A 20,238-nucleotide genomic window follows, 5' to 3' on the forward strand; every position below is an offset into this window, starting at 1 on the left:
GTGCGGGTGGAAGAATGGTGATTGGATGGGTGCATTACTGTTGTGGAAATGGCTGGGCGTGTAACCTGTTAGTGTGTGTAGTTGGTTTGGGCACTCCACCACTGTGAGGATGTCGGCCAGGTGAGGCCGCAGGTGGGCTCTGGGAGCCGGTAGTAGTTGTTGTGGATGGGGCCCGAGGATCCGGAGGACGGACCCGGGTAGCCCAGTGCCAGAGGGCACCGAGTGGGGTGACAGAGCCAGGAGGGTTCTTCCCCAGTTAGTTAGGTTAGGGTGAGTAGCTAGGTAAGCTCGGGTGGCAACTACAGTGGTGGAGGTGTGCAGGTGGGTAGACCTGCTGGGAGAGCTACACGTCACAGCCCAGAAATTGTGCAAGGGCACCGGGAGATGAATCGGGGGAGTGAGACCTCAAATTGAGAAGCACCACAGTTTGGTCAATGGGAATTGGTTGTTAGAACCCATAGTGTAAGTGGCCAATGGATTGGCAGGGAAAGACCCCGGGTAGTGTAAAGTGTGTTAAGGTCATTTAGAGGATAGTTAGGATTGGAGTCTCCTCGCACCATCTGCATCCACTCACCTGAGATGAGGTACTCCACACCATGCCATGTTTTATTATTTTTCATTAATGCAAATGTTTTGGATTGTGAGACGCATCATGACGTGGGTGTGACATTGTGCGTAATTCCATCTCTCCCTCCTTATGAGGATTGATGATGAATTGGTGATGGCAAATTTTGAAGTAGAGGGATTGGAGACGAATTTGGTGTTGAAGGGAAAGATGGGGAAGACAAGACGTAGTGACGAATTTGTAAAGGTGTAAATTCTTGTAAATATGGGGTAAGGGCAAGGGTAGTGTAGGTGACAGGGGGGGGTGACGTACGGTAGGGACGAGTTTTTCTCACTTCGCTCTCCGTACGCACTTCACCCTGCATTGCCTTTATTGACGTGTACCCTTGTGACCTTACCCCTCGCTCATTTGTCTTCCCCCCTTTTGTCTCCCACTTGAGGACCTGTGCGCCATTGGGTGCCGAGGGGAGCGTGCGTGAGATGGCCATTGTGCGCACGAGATTCTCAGAACCAGCATGCATTGCGTTGATGTACCACTTTATGGAGCGCTGTTCTGCGGCCAAGTACCACTTGATGGACCCCAGGTTCTGGGGCAGGGCACCTCTGTTGGAGACCGGCCATAGTGGCCAGGGAATCTTGCTTGCAGACCTCGGTAAGGCGGCACCTATGCCAAACAGGTGGACCACCCTTAGTTGGCCCCTGCGGCCCTAAATAAAAATGAACACAAGTTGTGCTTTTTATTATTTCCAAGTAGGCCGCATGAAGCCAGAAGACGTCGGGAAGAACATCGGCCCAGCAGAGAAAGAGAAGACCACCACCAGTTGTTTTGTTGTGTTTATTATGAACAGTGGTGACTGTGCATCGAGTGGTGCTTTTGGTGCTTTTGTGGTGATTGGTGGTGCTTTTGGGTGCTTTGGTGGTATTGGTACTGGTGCATCAATGCAATGCGTGTTGTCTCCTCCCTCCCAACAGGAATTTCTTTTTCTTGTTCCCTAAAAAGAAAAAAAAAACACAGGTCCTGGGTTGCGTTGTAAATAAGAAATGACGTCACTGTAAATAATGCTCCCCACCGTAAATGTATAGTTTGAGAACAATTCCGTAATTCGGTTAGCTGTGGGCTTGAGTCTGTTAGACAGGGTGCAATGCAATAGGGGGACATACTTATTTGTGTTTTAAGATTGTCACACTCAGGGTCAGGTTAATTGTAGAGGGAATTACACCTACGTGTCACACTAAGTTAAAGTTTTGTAGGCCCGAGGACGGGCCTGAAGAAAGGAGGGTGCAGTGTAACGAATTTGAGAAGTGTAACGGTTTTGAGAAGTGTAACAATTTTGGAGGAAGTGTAACGAATGTGAAAAGTATGGTTTTGTTGTGTGTAACACCCTCGTAATGTAAATAATGGTCGCAGCCGTCCTCCTAGTTAATTCCATGAAACTTACACACAGGCCACGATATATCTTGTTAAATAGTTTATTTCCTTATTCTATGTAGGCTAAATATGTGTTTCCCACGAGATTGACTCTGCATTGCATCAAACAAAATAAAGCGTAGGCCCCTCCGATGATCCATGGCAGCTCAAGTGCCAGGGATCCCCCCACTTGAGCTTTCACAGCAAACGTTTATTGCAGTACTGAACTGATGTGCAACGTGACGGCGCAGTACCTGCAGCTGCTGACCGGTTTTCGCCATTTGCGGCCATTACGAACAAGGGGAGTGGCTAGAGAAGACGGGTCGCCCCCCTCGTCATAGGGGGGAGGAGTAAGGCGGCCCCACTCATCCAACCCAGAACAAGGGGTTTGGCTAAGACAGGGCGGAGCGGGAACCCCCGAGAAAGTGCGCGAAGGTTCGGTGAGGAAACCAATATAAGTCGCCGCGGGACGCACTCCACCCTCTTGCTCCTCTTGCTCTTGCTCTGCCCCCGTGCTCTTGCTCTGACCCCGTCCTCTTGCTTGCTGTCGCTCGTTGTTGCTGGGGAGAAGGAAGACGCCTGAACGAGCAGGTGTGTGCGAGCCATCGTGCTACCAGCTGCGCTGCAGCTAAGGGGGCAGCTAAGGGGCCGCAGGCCACGAAAAGGACGCGCCAGACAGCAATCCACGCTGGACCCTCCATTGCCTCCCAAAACAACCATCCATCCTCAAGCCATACCTGCCTGCAATATCCCCCGTGTAAGTGTGAACGTCGTCTGTCCTAATCGTTGTCCTGGGGTTAAGTAAATTGACTAGTATAAGCTAACGATTCACTGTGTGACTGCTTCTTCCATCCATTGCTTGTAAATAACTTTGATCGCTCCTTATTTTTGCTTGTATGTATAATAAATCCTGTTATTCCTCCGTACTCTGTCTTCTTCTCTCTTCCTTCTCTTTCGGTCGCTTTAGAGGTTTCCAAATTGAATATCTGTGGTGCGATCTGGTCAACGTTGGGGGAGTCGGGCCAATCGGGGATCCTGTAACGGTCGCGGTGGACCATCCGCTCGGCCCAAAGTAACATCTAAACCGCGTCCGTAACAATATAATTGTTTAATCTTTTCCTTCAATCCAATATGGCTGCCACACCATGTGACCAATGTTGTTTTCATGATAAACTTTCAATCACCATGCCGAGTCAATGAATCACGTAAAGCTTTGAGTCAATCGATTTGGTGCTTTGGGCGAAGATGTTTTTTTCAAGTTTTAGGTTAAATCAAATATGGCTGCCAAACCATGTGACCGATGATGTCATAAGTTTAATATTTCAACACAAATTGGTCATAGATCATGTGCATACTCAAAACTCTGATACCTAAAGTATGATTATCATGGAAACCCAAACTTTTGCACATTACTGTATATACACAACAATATATATATTTTTAGTTTTCTGCAGTGGAACAAATACGATGTACATGTTTCGGAACATTTGTCTGGTCATGTGAATCTTATTTTTTTACAGATCATGTGATGTTGTATTTACAGGTGAATCCACTCAATCTACACGGGAGACTGCACCAACTGCAACATCACCAGATGCAACAAACAAGAGGAATTTTTACAAGCAAGACAAAATGAATGTGGAGATGTTTGCACAGAATAATTTTCACAACGCTCACCAAAGAAAGAAATCTGAACATCAATACAAATGCACAAATTGTGGAAAATCTTTCCGTCGCCCAGACAAATTGAAAATGCACATGAGAGTTCACAGTGGGGAATGCCCGTCCACATGCACAAGTTGTGGAAAATCTTTTAAACGGCCACCCGGCCTTAAACAACACATGACAATTCACAGTAGTGAACGCCCATACAAATGCACAAGTTGTGGAAAATCTTTTAAACGGCCATCCGGCCTTAAATCACACTTGACAATTCACAGTGGTGAACGCCCATACAAATGTACAAGTTGTGGAAAATCTTTTATACGGCCATCCACCCTTAAATCACACATGACAATTCACAGTGGTGAACGCCCATACAAATGCACAAGTTGTGGAAAATCTTTTAATCTGTCAACCACCCTTAAACAACACATGATGATTCACAATGATGAACGCCCATACAGTTGCCCAAGTTGTGGAAAATCTTTTATACGGCCATCCGGCCTTAAACAACACATGACAATTCACAGTGGTGAACGCCCATACAAATGCACAAGTTGTGGAAAATCTTTTAATCTGTCAACCACCCTAAAACAACACATGATGATTCACAGTGGTGAACGCCCATACAAATGCACAAGTTGTGGAAAATCTTTTAATCTGTCAACCAACCTAAAACAACACATGATGATTCACAGTGGTGAACGCCCATACAAATGCACAAGTTGTGGAAAATCTTTTAATCTGTCAACCACCCTTAAATCACACATGACAATTCACAGTGGTGAACGCCCATACAAATGTACAAGTTGTGGAAAATCTTTTATACGGCCATCCACCCTTAAATCACATATGACAATTCACAGTGGTGAACGCCCATACAAATGCACAAGTTGTGGAAAATCTTTTATACGGCCATCCACCCTTAAATCACACATGACAATTCACAGTGGTGAACGCCCATACAAATGCACAAGTTGTGGAAATTCTTTTAATCAATCATCCACCCTTAAACAACACATGATGATTCACAATGATGAACGCCCATACAGTTGCTCAAGTTGTGGAAAGTCTTTTAATCGATCATCCACCCTTAAAAAACACATGAGAATTCACAATGGTGAACGCCCATGCAGTTGCTCAAGTTGTGGAAAATCTTTTAATCATTCATCCACCCTTAAAACACACATGGAAATTCACAATGGAGAACGCCAATTCAAATGCACAATTTGTGGAAATTCTTTTAATCAGTCATCTCACCTTAAAAGGCACATGATGATTCACAATGGACGTTCCTGAATAACGATCCTTTACCGAAAAAGGAGGGGGACATTTTGAGTTCTGAGAGAACTTCCTCACCTTCTAAAACCCGCAAATGGAGATGACAACGAACGGGAGAACACCTGTATGCATGTATGTATGTGCACAATTACTGGAAAAAAATTTTTTAACGAGTCTCCTCCCCTTAAATATAATGCACATGACAATTGAAAATGGAGAACGCCTGGAGAAACGCACAATTTGTGGAAAGTCTCTCATTCATCTATCCACCCTTAAAATGCACATGGGAATACACAATGAGAGATTGGGGCACATGAGCATTAGCCGCAGGGTGCAGCACGAATCTAGAAAAGGGGGATAAGCCTAAAAAGTGGGGATGGGGTTGGTATATATATATATACACAAAGAATTAAGTTAAGCACCCCCACCGTTTTTTTACAACCTCGCACATTACAAGTTTGTTGTCGTCAAAACAGTGTAATATACCCATGATATTGCTATATTTTCTGGAGAAGTGATATTATGGTCACATAAAAACATAACAATCATGCCGTTTTCTATATTTTATTCTGAATAATTTAAGGTGAAATTTTTTGGGAATTTTAGGCATATTTTCACCTCAATTTAAGTATGGAGCTATAGGTCCATCACGGACAGTGTGGATGACGTTTATGTTTTCTAACGTACAGTCATTGTTCTGAGAAGACCTCTAGCGATCTTTGCGTCAATAACGTGTGTAGGACCCACGTGATCGGATCACTGACTCAACCCTACGTCTCATAGACCCTGTAAGCCGTCGTATGCGTTGCTGTGGCAGGTTGTTCCATTCCCGATGTAATGCACGTTCCAATTCATCCAGATTGGCTATTGGAGGGACCATCTTTGCAATTTGTCGTCCCAACATGTCCCAAACGTGCTCGAGGGGGTTCAGGTTCAGGACAGGATTAGGGGGTGCTTAACTTAATTCTTTGTGTAGGGGTGCTTAACTTAATTCTTTGTGTATATATATTGTCACAGACGCGGTTAAAGATGTTATTTTACCGAGCGGTTGGTATTACCGCGTCCGAACAGTTACTCCCCGATTAGAACCCGATTCCACCCGACAGTTACCAGATCGCACCGCAGATATTCAATCAGGAAACCTCTAAAGCGACCGAAAGAGAAGGAAAAGAGAAGAAGACAGAGTACGGAGGAAGAACAGATTTATTATACACACACAAGCAAAAAGAAAGAACGACCAAAATTATTTACAAGCAATGGATGGAAAAAGCAGTCACACAGTGCATCGTTAGCTTATACTATTCATTTTACTTAACCCCAAGACAACGAGTTGGACAGACGACGTTCACACTTACACGGGGAATATTGCAGGCAGGTAGGGCTTGAGGTGGATTGCTGGAGGGGGGAGGCAGGGTCGGAGGCAGCAGCTCTCAATTCCTCGCGCTTTTGGCGGGAAAACTCTCCGTCGCGTATCCGCTGCTGTTGACGTCACAAGCTGGCTCGGCACACCTGCTCCTCTCCTTCTGGTGGAGCCGTCTCCCTCCTTTCAGCGCGTCTCTCCAAAGCTGGTTTTCTCTCCGAGTACCTCTCCTCTTTGGCTTGGAGCGTCTCGCATCTCACCGCTCACCGCTCCTTTCGGTGTCGCCTCTTCGCTCATCTCCCAGGTCATCTGTTGAAGCAGTCCCTTCCTGTCGCTTTTATTACTCCGGGCGGAATCAAGCCGCCGGCTGCGAGGGCACGCCTACCGGGTCGCTAACCGCGGTGCTGGTTGGCCAAGTGGGGTTGGCTCACTCCTCCCCTCTATGACGAGGTGGAGACACGCCTTTCTTCTCCGAGGTTAGCACATGGGCAATGGCGGCTTGCGGGATTGAACACCACTCGCACCCCTTTTTAAAAGGAACGTTGGAGAGCGGAGATGTTTGGGGAAATTGCAAGGGCCTACGCTTATTTTGTTTGATACAATGCAAAGTCAATCTAGTGGGAAACACATATTTAGCCTACATAGAATAAGGAAATACACTATTTCAAAAGATATATCGTGGCCTGCGTGTAAGTTTCATGGAATTAACTAGGAGGACGGCTGCGACCATTATTTACATTACGAGGGTGTTACACATAACAAAACCATACTTTTTACATTCGTTACACTTCCTCCAAAATTGTTACACCTCTCAAAAACCGTTACACTTCTCAAATTCGTTACCCACTTCTCAAAACCGTTACAATATTTTACATATTAGACACACAAATACCACATAAGCACACAAACACAATGGAGGTGCATACTTTGAGAACTGTTTGGTTTCTGCTCCATCTCTTGAAGCCCACCAACATGTGGAGATAGCAACAACCAACAACTACTTACATACAAACATACATGTATATACAGGCACACACATGTACACACACACACACACACACACACACACACACACACACACACACACACACACACACACACGTGGAGGTGGACACTTTGAGACCTGGGAAGGCTCTGTTCTCCCTTCTCAAACCCAAATTATGGAGATAATAACCAACAAGAACATTCATACAAATGCACAGTTTGAGCAAATCATCCACTTATTTGTGCGACATCGAAAGAGATTTAAAAATTCACAATGGAAAACACCCGTGGAAATGTACATTGTGTGAAATGCTTTTTATTGGGTTCCACTCTCAGGAATACGCAGAAAATTACATCTGTCCAACCTCAAGAATGAACTTTCAAACTTGTCTCCCTTCTTGAAAACCTGATGGTGCCTTGTTAGTCTTTCTCAGGAGTGTGGTCCTCCGCTATCGTTCTCTTCGAATGACACCACAGCCGCTTCCACTCTTCAGAGGTCATGGAATCCATCATAACAGTTGATATGAAATCTCCTTTCAACTTAGGAAATGTGAAATCTTAACTCAGGAAATGTGCAATTCTAACTTAGGAAATGAGTTTCGTCTACGTATATACACATATGTACCTCCATACATGAAACATCGGCCATATCCCCATTATAGTTTGATGATGATGATTGACACAACTCCACTGAGTGATATCAGTAACCCCTATCAAGAAACCAGCATCCCATGGGGTAAGCCACGTGATTGGCTGCAACCAAAGATTTCCCAATTATGGTGAACCCTCTTTTGTGGAGGACATACTTATGAACGCAGACTTACAAAGAAGTGCAAAAAGGGACATAGATCCCTTCAATTGAGAAATATTTTCATCAAGATATTGAATTGTCATGAAAATACCTGTTTGAATAAAGTGACGGCTTGCAGCCATGTCCACACTGGTTTATTTAAATAAGAGTAAAATGTGTACAAGAGTCGCAGGATATGTTAGTTGGTGTCGTGTTCACGATTCATCACCAGTCTTTGGTTTGATTACTGAAGGAACAAATCTGATAACACGTGTAACTCTGATGTACTGTGTCAGCAAGGAGAGGTGCATTTCAGAGTTTCCTGCCACATTTTAATTTCGGTTATGGTTGTTGAATATCCCGTGAAACCTTTATTTAAAAAGTTGGCCTTTCATTCATGTGTTGGTGGTTTGGTAATTGTGCGTACCTGGGATGAGCAATGATCCCAAGAATGGTAAGGAAATTGATGTTTGGGAAAGGATGGAATTGCTATAGTTTCTCCAAGGTCATATTTCATTGGTCCAAGGCCAATGGGTTGATCTCTGATCATCAATTTGGTTTCAGACCGGGTCACTCTACTCTGGACATGCTGCTTCTGCTTTCTCAACAATGGATGGAGGTCCTCAATGCCAAACAGGAAATTAGAGCTGTCTCCCTTGATATATCACGTGCCTTCGATACGGTCTGGCACCCCGCTCTGCTCACCAAACTCTCCTCCTATGATATCCATGGAAATCCCCACGCATGGCTTGCGGACTTCCTCTCTGATCCTAGTTAACATGTGCCCCTGAATGGATTTCTCTCATCTCCCCCTTCCTGTTCAGGCTGGAGTTCCCCAAAGCAGTGTTCTGGGCCCAGTGCTTTTTCTGGTCTTCATCAATGATCTGTCCGACTCTCTGGAAAATCCTCTCTTTCTCTCTGTTGATGACTCCACTCTGCCACTCCATACCTCGTCCCTCAGAATGGCAGTCTGCAGCCTCTGCACTCTTTGCAGACCTGGACAAAATCACAGACTGGTCAAACAAGTGGAACATGTCTTTCAATCCCGACAAATCTCACACTCTCACGATGTCTCTCCGAAAAGACAGACTGGACAACCCTCCCATCCACTTTCTGAATAATCCTCTCCAAGAAGTTCTGTCACTCAAGGTTTTGGGTCTCACGATCTGCCATGATCTTTCCTGGGAAAACCACATTTCAAATGTGGCCTCCAAAGCCAGTCGCCGACTGGGCATCCTCCGTCGTGCGAAGTCCTTCCTTGGAACACCTGAGCTCCTCACCACATACAAGGCTTTCATCCGCAGCTCAATGGAATACTGCTCTCCCCTCTGGGCTGGTGCTCCTGCCTCACACCTAGCTCGTCTTCACGCTGTTGAAACCAAAGCATTCAGAATCATTGGAATCTCCCGCGATGAAGCTAACTCCAAGGGCCTCTCACTCACTCACCGCAGGCAAGTTGGTGGTCTTTCCGTCTTCTACCGACTCCTCTCTGGCCTTGCCCCCCCCCCCCCCCAGCTCTCTCTGGGCTCTGTCCCACAAATATTCCTACAGGTCGCAGAAGATCTGCCTGCAACCCTCTTATGGTTAAACTCCCAAAATCAAGACTCTCTGCTCACCTTCACTCCTTCATTCCTCTTTTCTCCCGCCTCTGGAACAAACTCCCTCACCCTCTTCAATTCCACTCCACCCTCCAGGTCTTTAAAACAGCTGTTCACCACCATCTCTTATCTTCCCCCATCCAAAACCTTGATCTTTTCTATCCCTGCTAATTTCACCCCAATTCCACTTTTTTGAAATACCAACTTCTGTCTTGGAATCCTTGTGTTTTATACTTCTCCCACCCCCACCCCTTTCCCACGCCTCCTCCCCCCAAGCCCTCTCCCTCCCACACATCTCCCTGCTCTCAAGTGTTTGTGTGCTTCCCCTTCTCTCCCCATCTTGTCTTCCACTCCCTCTTTTTATATATTTTGTTTGTCTGGTTGATTTGTTTGTGAAGTAAATGTTAGCTCTTTCACGAGCCTCGATTCAGCATACAAAAAAAAAAAAAGGGTCTGTGTCTGAACACGAAGCCACATTATTTTCTGTCTCACTGATGTTCTCCGGGTATGCAATCATCATTTTCCTCCAATCACCATCCTTTTGGGCTGCTGGGACACCCTGGAGGTGTGCACACGGCTCTGAGCTATCTCACCTTTGTTTCAATCTCAGCCCAGCTACAAACTGCCATCCTGGTTTTTTACATACAGGAAATACATCAATATGTGCACCATTTCTCGTATGGAGGTTACGCTGGGGGTCCTGTCTCTTAGCATTAGTTAGTGAATGTTAAACATGCCATGGTGTCTTTCACGAAGTATGAGTGAGTTATTACGGACACCATGGACAACTTGCAAATACCTGCTCATTCTATCTCGTAACCTGATGGTGTTGACATACCCAGGATTGTAATCCCCGACACTCTGTGTGGAGATAGAGAATGGTACTTGGTGATGAGTGTCCTTTCATCTCCAATCCCCTATAAAGTTTGAGTTCTCCACAGCCAAGAAATTCTCACATTGTCATCTTCCCTCTTCAAAAGGATTCTATCCTGGAAATGTCACGTGTTCATCCTGAACTTGTGGTTCTGGTTTTGTTTGTGTTCTGATTTCCTTTTTGCTCCAAAAGAAAAACTTTCAATGCTAAGGCAGCCATTTTGTATTTGTCTCGTCCAACTGTTATCAATTATTACTTGCAGCGATGTTTTCTCAAATGGTACCCGTGTCTTATGTTTATATTTTATTATTTTGTCGTTATTTAATGTGTGGATCTCTACTGTCTCGTCACTTGTTTGTTGGACTCCACGACTCTCTCACTCCAACTCTGCCAATCCCGATCTCGTCTCGTTCCTTTCTTTCCCGCTCTTTTCCCTTCACAATCTTCCTTTCTATCTCTTTTTCACCCACCCGATAACCTTCTGTAAAACTCTTCCTGTCCCCAAATGTCCACCGTGCCTTGTGGGACTTTAAGTTTCTCCAGGATAGGTGGCTTCAGTTACCAAGAGGTGGCTTCAGTTACCAAGAGGTGGCTTCAGTTACCAAGAGGTGGCTTCAGTTACCAAGAGGTGGCGTAAGTTACCAAGAGGTGGCTTCAGTTACCAAGAAGTGGCTTCAGTTACCAAGAGGTGGCTTCAGTTACGAAGAGGTGGCTTCAGTTACCAAGAGGTGGCTTCAGTTACCAAGAGGTGGCTTCAGTTACCAAGAGGTGGGTTCAGTTACCAAGTTTCTTCGAGAATGTTCACCAAGTGGCTAAACCACTCCATTTGATACCGTTGATAAGGAACGTCTGGTTTGGCAAGCGATAGTTAGCCGCTTGGTAACTGAACACACCCCTGGAATGCGGAACAGTTGAAAGGTTTCTGGTCCTCGAACAAACGGGCATCACAAATAAACAACAACAACCTTTCAGTGACGTCGCACTCTGAAAACACCAACGAAACAGACATTAACGTGAGAAATCCCCTTCCCGCGACCGATGACGACGGACGGAATCGAAAGTCAATCCGCTGCCATCCACCGTTATCAGCTTGGATTGGAAGTGGGAACCGATGATCACACCCAGAGCTGCGCACAATGCTCCTTTTCCCGACTCCGCCATGTTAAAAGTTCAAGGAAGCAGAAATGAACATGTGAGTTTATTCAAACAACACAGTGACTGAACACGCAAACCTTCCGCTATTCGGCATCATCGAGCAACTGACTCCGCCTACCCGGAAACGGAAACAGGTTACATAATACGTCATGTGTAACACCAAAGGGTTTTTGCATTATCCAACAGGGGTGTATATTCCAGCGTGGCTTGTCGAACCTTCTTTTTCCTCTTTTTCTTTCAACAATGGATATTTTTGTGTGAAATACATTTTAACAACATTAAATACTGGAAACAATGATCTCGTAATAGACGCTGTTGGGGGTGAGATAATGATAGAACGGGATTCGAAGGAAGTATCATACTGTGGCGGACACAAAAGCCCACTGGCGTGGTGACATCATTCCGCGCACCAAGTGGGCGGTGGCCACGCCCGAGGGGTAGGCGTGGCCTCATGATATACACCGGGCGCGCAGCCCGGAGCGCGCCAGTGTTACAGTGAGCTCCTGAAATAAAGACGCTTATAAGTTACCGCTTGGCCGCTTCCTCCTTGCTCGCAAGCAGCGCGCGTAATGCCGCGCTTTACTGGTGACCCCCTTGACATTGGATCTGCCGGAGCGATCCTTCCACACGCGACGCCATTGCCATGCCCAACTTCATCAAACTTCCCGAATTTTGGGAGACTCAGGCCGAAGTCTGGTTCGTCCAGGCCGAAGCCCAATTTCAGCTTCGGCGCCTCACCGGCGATGACATGCGCTATTGCCACGTCGTCGCCTCCCTCGGGCCCGGCACGGCCGCTCGAGTTGTGTCCGTCCTTCGCCACCCACCGGACGGCCACAAGTACGAGGCACTCAAGCGGCTACTCCTAGCCACGTTCGGCCTCACGGACGACGCACGGGCCGACCGCCTCCTGGATCTCCCCGAGCTCGGTGACACGCGCCCGTCGGTCCGAATGGACCATATGCTGTCACTGTTGGGCGACGAAGCCCCCGGTTCTCTATTCTGGGCGCTTTTCCGTCGCCAACTTCCAGCGCAGGTTCGCCTCGCGTTGGCCGGGACTGGGCTAACGGAACCCCGAGCATTGGCAGCCGAGGCGGACAAGTACTTCACCGCTTCGGACACGTGGGCGAGAGTCGGCGTGGCCGTCACGGCCCTCGTGGCTGATGCTGCTGATGCTGCTGCTGATGCTGCTGATTCACAGCATCAGCTTATACAGCATATGCAGCATGCTGATACGCACCTCGTGACCGCCGCCACGCCCCGCCCACCGCCGCGGCGAAAACCGCCACCGCGGGGAAACCCGCCAACTCCACCGGCCTGGTGGAGCCAGCCACGCTCCTCCAGCTCCACCACCTGGTGCTGGTTCCACGCCAAGTTCGGCCACGAAGCTCGGCAGTGTCATCCGCCATGCTCCTTCAACAGGTCGGGAAACGCCTGGGCCGGCGCTCAATAGTGGCGATGAGCGCCGGCCGTTCGAGCAGCCTGCTGTTCATAATGGACACCTTCTCCGGGCGCTGTTACCTGTGTGACACGGGAGCGCAGGTGAGTGTCGTTCCCGCCGGCACGTCAGACAAGCACGCCGCGGGTGGGTGCCCCGCACTGCTTGCCGCGAACGGGACACCCATCCGTACGTACGGAAAATGCTGCCTCTCTCTGCGGTTCGGAGGGCAGGTTTTCCGATGGACGTTCGTCACCGCCGACGTGCCCATGGCACTGCTTGGCACGGACGTCCTGTGCGCTAATGGGCTCCTGGTCGACGTCAAGCGCAGACGTCTTGTCCAGGCCGAGACGTTCAGCTCGCTCGCTTGTGCGTTGCCCAGCTCAACGAGCGGCTTGCCAAGCGGCTTGCCGAACGGTTCGGTTCCGGCCACGTTGGTCTGTACGCTTCCGGCAGCGGACGCATTCACCCGCCTCCTTGCCAGCTTCCTGGCCCTCACGCGGCCCACCTTCTCAGTGGGGGCCGTCAAGCACGGGGTGGCCCATCACATCCCCACCGTCGGGCCACCGGTCTACTCCCGGGCACGCCGCCTCGAGCCGACGAAGCTGGCGGTGGCAAAAGCGGTGTTCGCTACCCTGGAGCGACTCGGCATCGTTCGGCGCTCAGAGAGCGCTTGGGCGTCGCCGCTGCACATCGTGCCGAAGCCCGGCGGGGGATGGCGACCGTGCGGGGACTATCGCCGTCTCAATGACGCCACGACTCCCGACCGCTACCCCGTCCCCCACATTCAGGACTTTTCCGCCCGTTTGGCGGGCATGTCCTTCTTCTCGAAGGTGGACCTCATACGCGGCTACCATCAGGTCCCCGTCAGGCCAGAGGACGTCCCGAAGACGGCGGTCATCACGCCATTCGGACTCTTCGAGTTCCTGCGCATGCCCTTCGGTCTGAAGAATGCGGCTCAGGCATTCCAGCGACTGATGGACAGCGTCCTTCGTGACTTGGATTTTGTCTACGTCTACCTGGACGATATCCTCGTCGCCAGCGCGTCCCGCGAAGAGCACCTACGCCACCTCCGCACGCTCTTCGAACGCCTGGGCCAGCATGGCCTGATTGTGAACCCCGCAAAGTGCCGGTTCGGCGCCACCATAATCGATTTTCTGGGGCACCGTGTCACCAGGCACGGAGCCGTCCCCCTGCCGGCCAAGGTGGAGGCGGTGAATGGGGTTTCCACGCCCCCGCACGATCAGAGGGCTGCAGGAGTTCCTGGGCATGGTGAACTTTTACCATCGGTTCCTGCCCCGTATCGCCCAGCTCCTGCGCCCCCTGCACGAAGCTCTCCGAGGTAAGCCGGGCAAAGGCGACGTTACCTGGACCGAGCAGATGGACACGGCGTTCACGGGCGCGAAGCTCGCCTTGGCTAACGCCACCATGCTCGCGCACCCGGCGCCCGGTGCACCGATCGCCCTCACCACCGATGCCTCGGACTACGCGGTGGGCGCGGTGCACGAGCAATGGGTGCGTGGAGCTTGGCAACCAATGGCATTCTTTAGCCGGCAGCTTCGCCCGCCCGAACGCCGTTACAGTACCTTCGACCGCGAGTTGCTCGGGCTTCACTTGGCGGTCAGGCACTTCCGCCATCTGCTCGAGGGCCGTGCGTTCACTGCCTTCGTCGACCACAAGCCGCTGATCTTCGCGATGGGCAAGGTCACTGAGCCGTGGTCGGCCCGGCAGTAGCGTCACCTCTCGGCCGTGTCCGAGTACACGACGGACATCCAGCACGTCGCGGGGAAGGACAACCCGGTGGCGGATTGCCTTTCCCGGGCCGTCGCCCACGCAGTCCACCTCGGCATCGACTATGCCCGGATGGCAGCGGACCAGGCCGCTGACCCCGACGTCCAGGCCTTGCGGACCGCCGTCACGGGCCTCCGCATCACCGAGGTGGCGTTCGACGGCGCGGGCGTGGCCCTCTTGTGCGACGTCTCCCTCGGGCGTCCTCGCCCCATCGTGCCCGCGGGCTGGCAGCGCCAGGTGTTTGACGCCATCCACGGCCTGTCCCACCTGGGCGCGAGGGCCTCCCAAAGGCTGATCGCCGACAAGTTCGTCTGGCATGGCCTCCGGAAGGCCGTCCGCAGCTGGGCCAGGACGTGCCTCGCATGCCAGCGCACCAAGGTGCACCGGCACACCCAGGCCCCGTTGGCCCCGTTCACGGTGCCGGAACGCCGGTTTGACCACGTCCACGTGGACCTGGTGGGACCTCTGCCCCCCTCGCGGGGTTTCACCTACGTCCTCACCATGGTGGACCGCACCACCCGGTGGCCGGAGGCCGTGCCCTTGGCGTCGACAACGGCGGCCGATGTCGCGCAGGCTTTCATCGCCACCTGGGTCGCCTGGTTCGGCGCCCCCTCAGACATCTCGTCCGACCGCGGCCCCCAGTTCACCTCGGAGCTCTGGGGGGCGGTCGCGCAGGGGCTCGGGGTCCGGCTGCACCGAACCACGGCCTACCACCCCCAGGCTAACGGCCTGTGTGAGCGATTTCACCGCTCATTGAAGGCCGCGCTCCGGGCCACCCTCCGCGACGGCGGCTGGGTCGACAGGCTCCCTGGGTCCTGCTGGGCCTCCGGATGGCGCCCAAGGAGGACCTGTGCACATCCGCGGCGGAGTTGGTCTTCGGGCAACCGCTGCGGGTGTCGGGCGAGTTCCTCCCCGACTCCACGGCACCATGGGCCGCGGCACAGCAGCGCTCCGCTCTGCAAGAGACCTCCCAGAGGTTCGCCCCGGTGCCAACGGCATGCCACGGGCACCCACCGACGCACGTCGCCCTGGAGCTTCGCACGGCGGAGTACGTCTTCGTCTGCCACGATGCCCACCGGACACCACTGCGGCCCCCGTACGATGGGCCTTTCCGCGTGCTGGAGACCGGGGCGAAGCACTTCACCCTGGACATCGGCGGTACTCCTGACCGCGTTTCGGTAGACCGCCTCAAGCCGGCCCACCTCGACGTGGACCATCCACCGCCAGTGGCCCGACCCCCACGTTGGGGCCGCCCCCCTGCGGGCAGACCCCCGGCACCGCCCAGCCACGCCGCCCCCCGGGTCCTGCACCCATCCCAGGGGCAGCCAGGGGCATCCCACCTGGCATCCCTGCACCCCGGACGCCGCCGATCGCCACGGGGCGCTTCGGCCGGGTCATTCGTCTGCCCCGCAAACTGGCCCTCCAGGTGCTCTGGAATTCTGGGGGGGCGCGTGTGGCGGACACAAAAGCCCACTGGCGTGGTGACATCATTCCGCGCACCAAGTGGGCGGTGGCCACGCCCGAGGGGTAGGCGTGGCCTCATGATATACACCGGGCGCGCAGCCCGGAGCGCGCCAGTGTTACAGTGAGCTCCTGAAATAAAGACGCTTATAAGTTACCGCTTGTCCGCTTCCTCCTTGCTCGCAAGCAGCACGCGTAACGCCGCGCTTTAATACTATCATTTATTACGATAAAGAAGAAGAAGATCCGTGCATGGATGCGGTTCCCAAGAAACGAGCAGCGAAAGAAACATTTTATCCAAAGCGAGTTGTGAGGTGAGGAAATGTTGTGGAGATTTGGTGTTTTAAACACATTCGTGAGTTGCGCTAAAGATACCGTTCTGATAGATTTTAACTTGTTTCTTCACTCGATATCAGCGATCGCGAAGGTTGAGCTCGTGACTTGGTCCGCGATGACGATGTTTTCGAACCACCTTACCACGTGACTATTGGCGGTCTCTTTCATTTGGAGGTCGCGTGTACCACTGGTAGCTCAGTGGGGGCTTTTAATGGGGCAGTTAAAACCAAGTACAAGGATACAGAAGAATTGTACACCACTCCTTTCCTATGCCATCTCCAGGCATTGCAAATCGTCATTGCTGGGCACCGAAGGGGGCTCGGCAGTGACGCACGCTGAAAGAGAGTACTCAGTTTTCACTCTGGTTTCTTGTTTGTTGTTTGTCCGGGCGATATCTCAGCCATCCTTTGAGCTAGGAAGCTGAAATTTTGGCACAGTAGTGAGCAAGTCCTTTGTCAAAAACTGTAGTTTTTTTTTTTGATTAATCAATAAATTGAGGAGTTATTTAATTATTAGCGATTAATTAAGTACTTATTTAATTAATCAAATTTCCTTTCTCTTCTGACCATCAACTCAGGCACCTTTTGAGTTAGGAAGCTGATATTTGGACATGCCAATGACCAGGTGATTTGGCTGCAAAGGATATTTTTGATTTATTAATTAATCAATTAATCGATTAATTATTTAATTATTCGATTAATGACAAAAAATGTTTGTTTTTTTTAAGTTACAGATTCTGATGAAATAGTGGTAGTTTATGTGTTCTCTGACCAAATTGATTAATAATTTAATTTTTTTATGATTTTTATTTATTTATTTTCATTATTAATCATTTATTTATTTTCTTTCTCATTTGGCCAATATCTCAGGCACCTTTTGAGCTGGGAAGCTAATATTTGGACATGAGTGACCAAGTGATGTGGCTATCAAGGATACTTTTGATTTATTCATTAATCATTTCATCTATTAATTATTTATTGATTAATCGATTAATTATTTATTAGGTAATCAATTAATTATTTAATTTTTTATAAATGACTTATTTAATTAAATTTCTAAAAGATACATCTTCGGATGAAGCACTAGTGGTTTAGTTATGCGATTAGCCAATTGATTATGAAAATATTTTGTGATAATCTTTTATTGATTTTAATTATACAATTAATCAATCAATTAGTGTACACCTCTCCCTCCCAATGCAGCCTCAATGAGCTGCACTGCGGTATTGCCGGGCGCCTGAGGCGCCCCGGCAATGCCGCGCTGCAGCATATTTAATTATTTGGCATGGGGCGGTGTACTTTGAATGTATCTGTACTTGTTATTATTTTAATTACATTTTGGGATAAAAAGATGACATTTTTCACAAAGTAACCTGGGACCATAATCTTCACTGTGAGATAGGTCGGTATCCTGGATCCTACTCCGTGTGAGGGCTGTTTTAGGGTTCTGTTGTCTAGCAACAGGATCTTGCTTCGCAACCGGCTTCATATCGCTCCAAGGAGAAAAAGAAGCACATCCACCCCCATGAAAGTCATATCAAGGGTTAACATGGTAACATCAGACATTTCATAACACCAGCCCATGGCCCAACAACAGATCTGAGGTCTGAGACTTCCACAGCAACGGGAGACCGAACGGAGGAGTAATAAAAGTACCTTTTTCCTCAACCTGAAGAAGTGACATTTCAACTTGAATCCTGTTATTTTGCCGAATTGCATAAATCACTTTCCACTCAAACTCGTGTCTGTCGGGGAGGATGGCGTCGCCCACAAGGGATTATGGTGTATATTTCCTTTTTTGATGACGTCAAAGAGTGTTGTTTTAGTTTATTATTTTTGCAATCATCAGATCTTTTTGAGATCATAATGAAATCAAAGGAAGTGCAAAGCTCCCCTGCCTTTATATGGGATCGTTTCTCTGTATGCATCTTTAACATGGGGACTGAAAATTCGTTTCTTGGCTTTGACTGGTCGAAATTGGCTGCAAATTTCAGAAGTAAATGCTTTGTTCGTTGAGGTGATATCTTCCAAATTTCAGAAGTAAATGCTTCGTTCGTTGAGGTAATATGTTCCAAATTTCAGAAGTAAATGCTTTGTTCGTTGAGGTAATATGTTCCAAATTTCAGAAGTAAATGCTTTGTTCCTTGATGTAATATGTTCCAAATTTCAGAAGTAAATGCTTTGTTTGTTGAGGTAATATCTTCCAAATTTCAGAAGTAAATGCTTTGTTCGTTGAGGTAATATGTTCCAAATACCTTTTTACCAAAGGTGCAAAAACAGATCCCAGCAACTACAGACCAATCAGCCTTCTCCCAATTATCAGCAAAGTCATGGAATCCATCATTGCTTCAGATATGAAATCTTTCCTCTTCTCCAATGGCTTGATCTCTGATCATCAATTTGGTTTCAGACCTGGTCACTCTACTCTGGACATGCTGCTTCTGCTTTCTCAACAATGGATGGAGGTCCTCAACGCCAAACAGGAAATTAGAGCTGTCTCCCATGACATTTCACGTGCCTTCGATACGGTCTGGCACCCTGCTCTGCTCACCAAACTCTCCTCCTTTGGTATCCATGGAAATCTCCACGCATGGCTGGCGGACTTCCTCTCTGGTCGTAGTCAACGTGTGGCCCTGAATGGGTTTCTCTCATCTCCTCTTCCTGTTCAGGCTGGAGTTCCCTATGGTAGTGTTCTGGGCCCTGTGCTTTTTCTGGTCTTCATCAATGATCTCTCTGACTCTCTTGAAAATCCTCTCTATCTCTTTGCTGATGACTCTACTCTCTGTCGCTCCATTCCTCATCCCTCAGATCGGCAGTCTGCAGCCTCCTCACTCTCTGCAGACCTGGACAAAATCACAGACTGGGCAAACAAATGGAACATGTCCTTCAATCCTGATAAATCTCACACTCTTACGATGTCTCGCCGAAAAGACAGACTGGGAAACCCTCCCATCCACTTTCTGAATAATCCTTTCCAAGAAGTTCTGTCACTCAAGCTTTTGGGTCTCACTATTTGCCATGATCTTTCCTGGGAAAACCACATTTCAAATCTGGCCTCCAAAGCCAGTCGCCGACTGGGCATCCTCCATCGTGCGAAGTCCTTCCTTGGCACAACTGAGCTCCTCACCACATACAAGGCTTTCATCCGCAGGTCTATGGAATACTGCTCTCCCCTCTGGTCTGTTGCTCCTGCCTCACACCTAGCCCGTTTTCACGCTGTTGAAACCAAAGCGTTCAGAATCATTGGAATCTCCCGCGATGAAGCTAACTCCAAGGGCCTTTCACTCACTCACCGCAGGCAGGTTGGTGATCTTTCCGTCTTCTACCGACTCCTCTCTGGCCTTGCCCCCCCAGCCGTCTCTCGGCTCTGTCCCCCAAATATTCCTACAGGTCGCACAAGATCTGCCTGCAACCCTCTTATGGTTAAACTGCCAAAATCAAGACTTTCTGCTCACCTTCACTCCTTCATTCCTCTTTTCTCCCAACTCTGGAACAAACTCCCTCACCCTCTTCAATCCCACTCCACCCTCCAGGTCTTTA

General features: G+C 49.4%; 1 protein-coding gene across 1 annotated transcript in view; it reads left to right on the top strand.

Annotated features, from left to right (window-relative positions):
- The window catches only part of LOC144892334 (uncharacterized), a 58,248-nt gene extending 53,193 nt beyond the window's left edge, over positions 1-5,055 (top strand). Inside the window, exons 2-3 of the mRNA XM_078778351.1 lie at positions 3,899-4,778; positions 4,842-5,055. Of these exons, the coding sequence (XP_078634477.1) occupies positions 3,899-4,778; positions 4,842-4,933 (972 nt within the window). The 3' untranslated portion in view covers positions 4,934-5,055. The remainder of the gene's footprint in view (positions 1-3,898; positions 4,779-4,841) is intronic.
- Positions 5,056-20,238: the final 15,183 nt, after the last annotated feature.

Source organism: Myxine glutinosa, chromosome 5 (genome assembly GCF_964187855.1).
Source record: "Myxine glutinosa chromosome 5, kmMyxGlut1.1, whole genome shotgun sequence".
NCBI lineage: Eukaryota > Metazoa > Chordata > Myxini > Myxiniformes > Myxinidae > Myxine > Myxine glutinosa.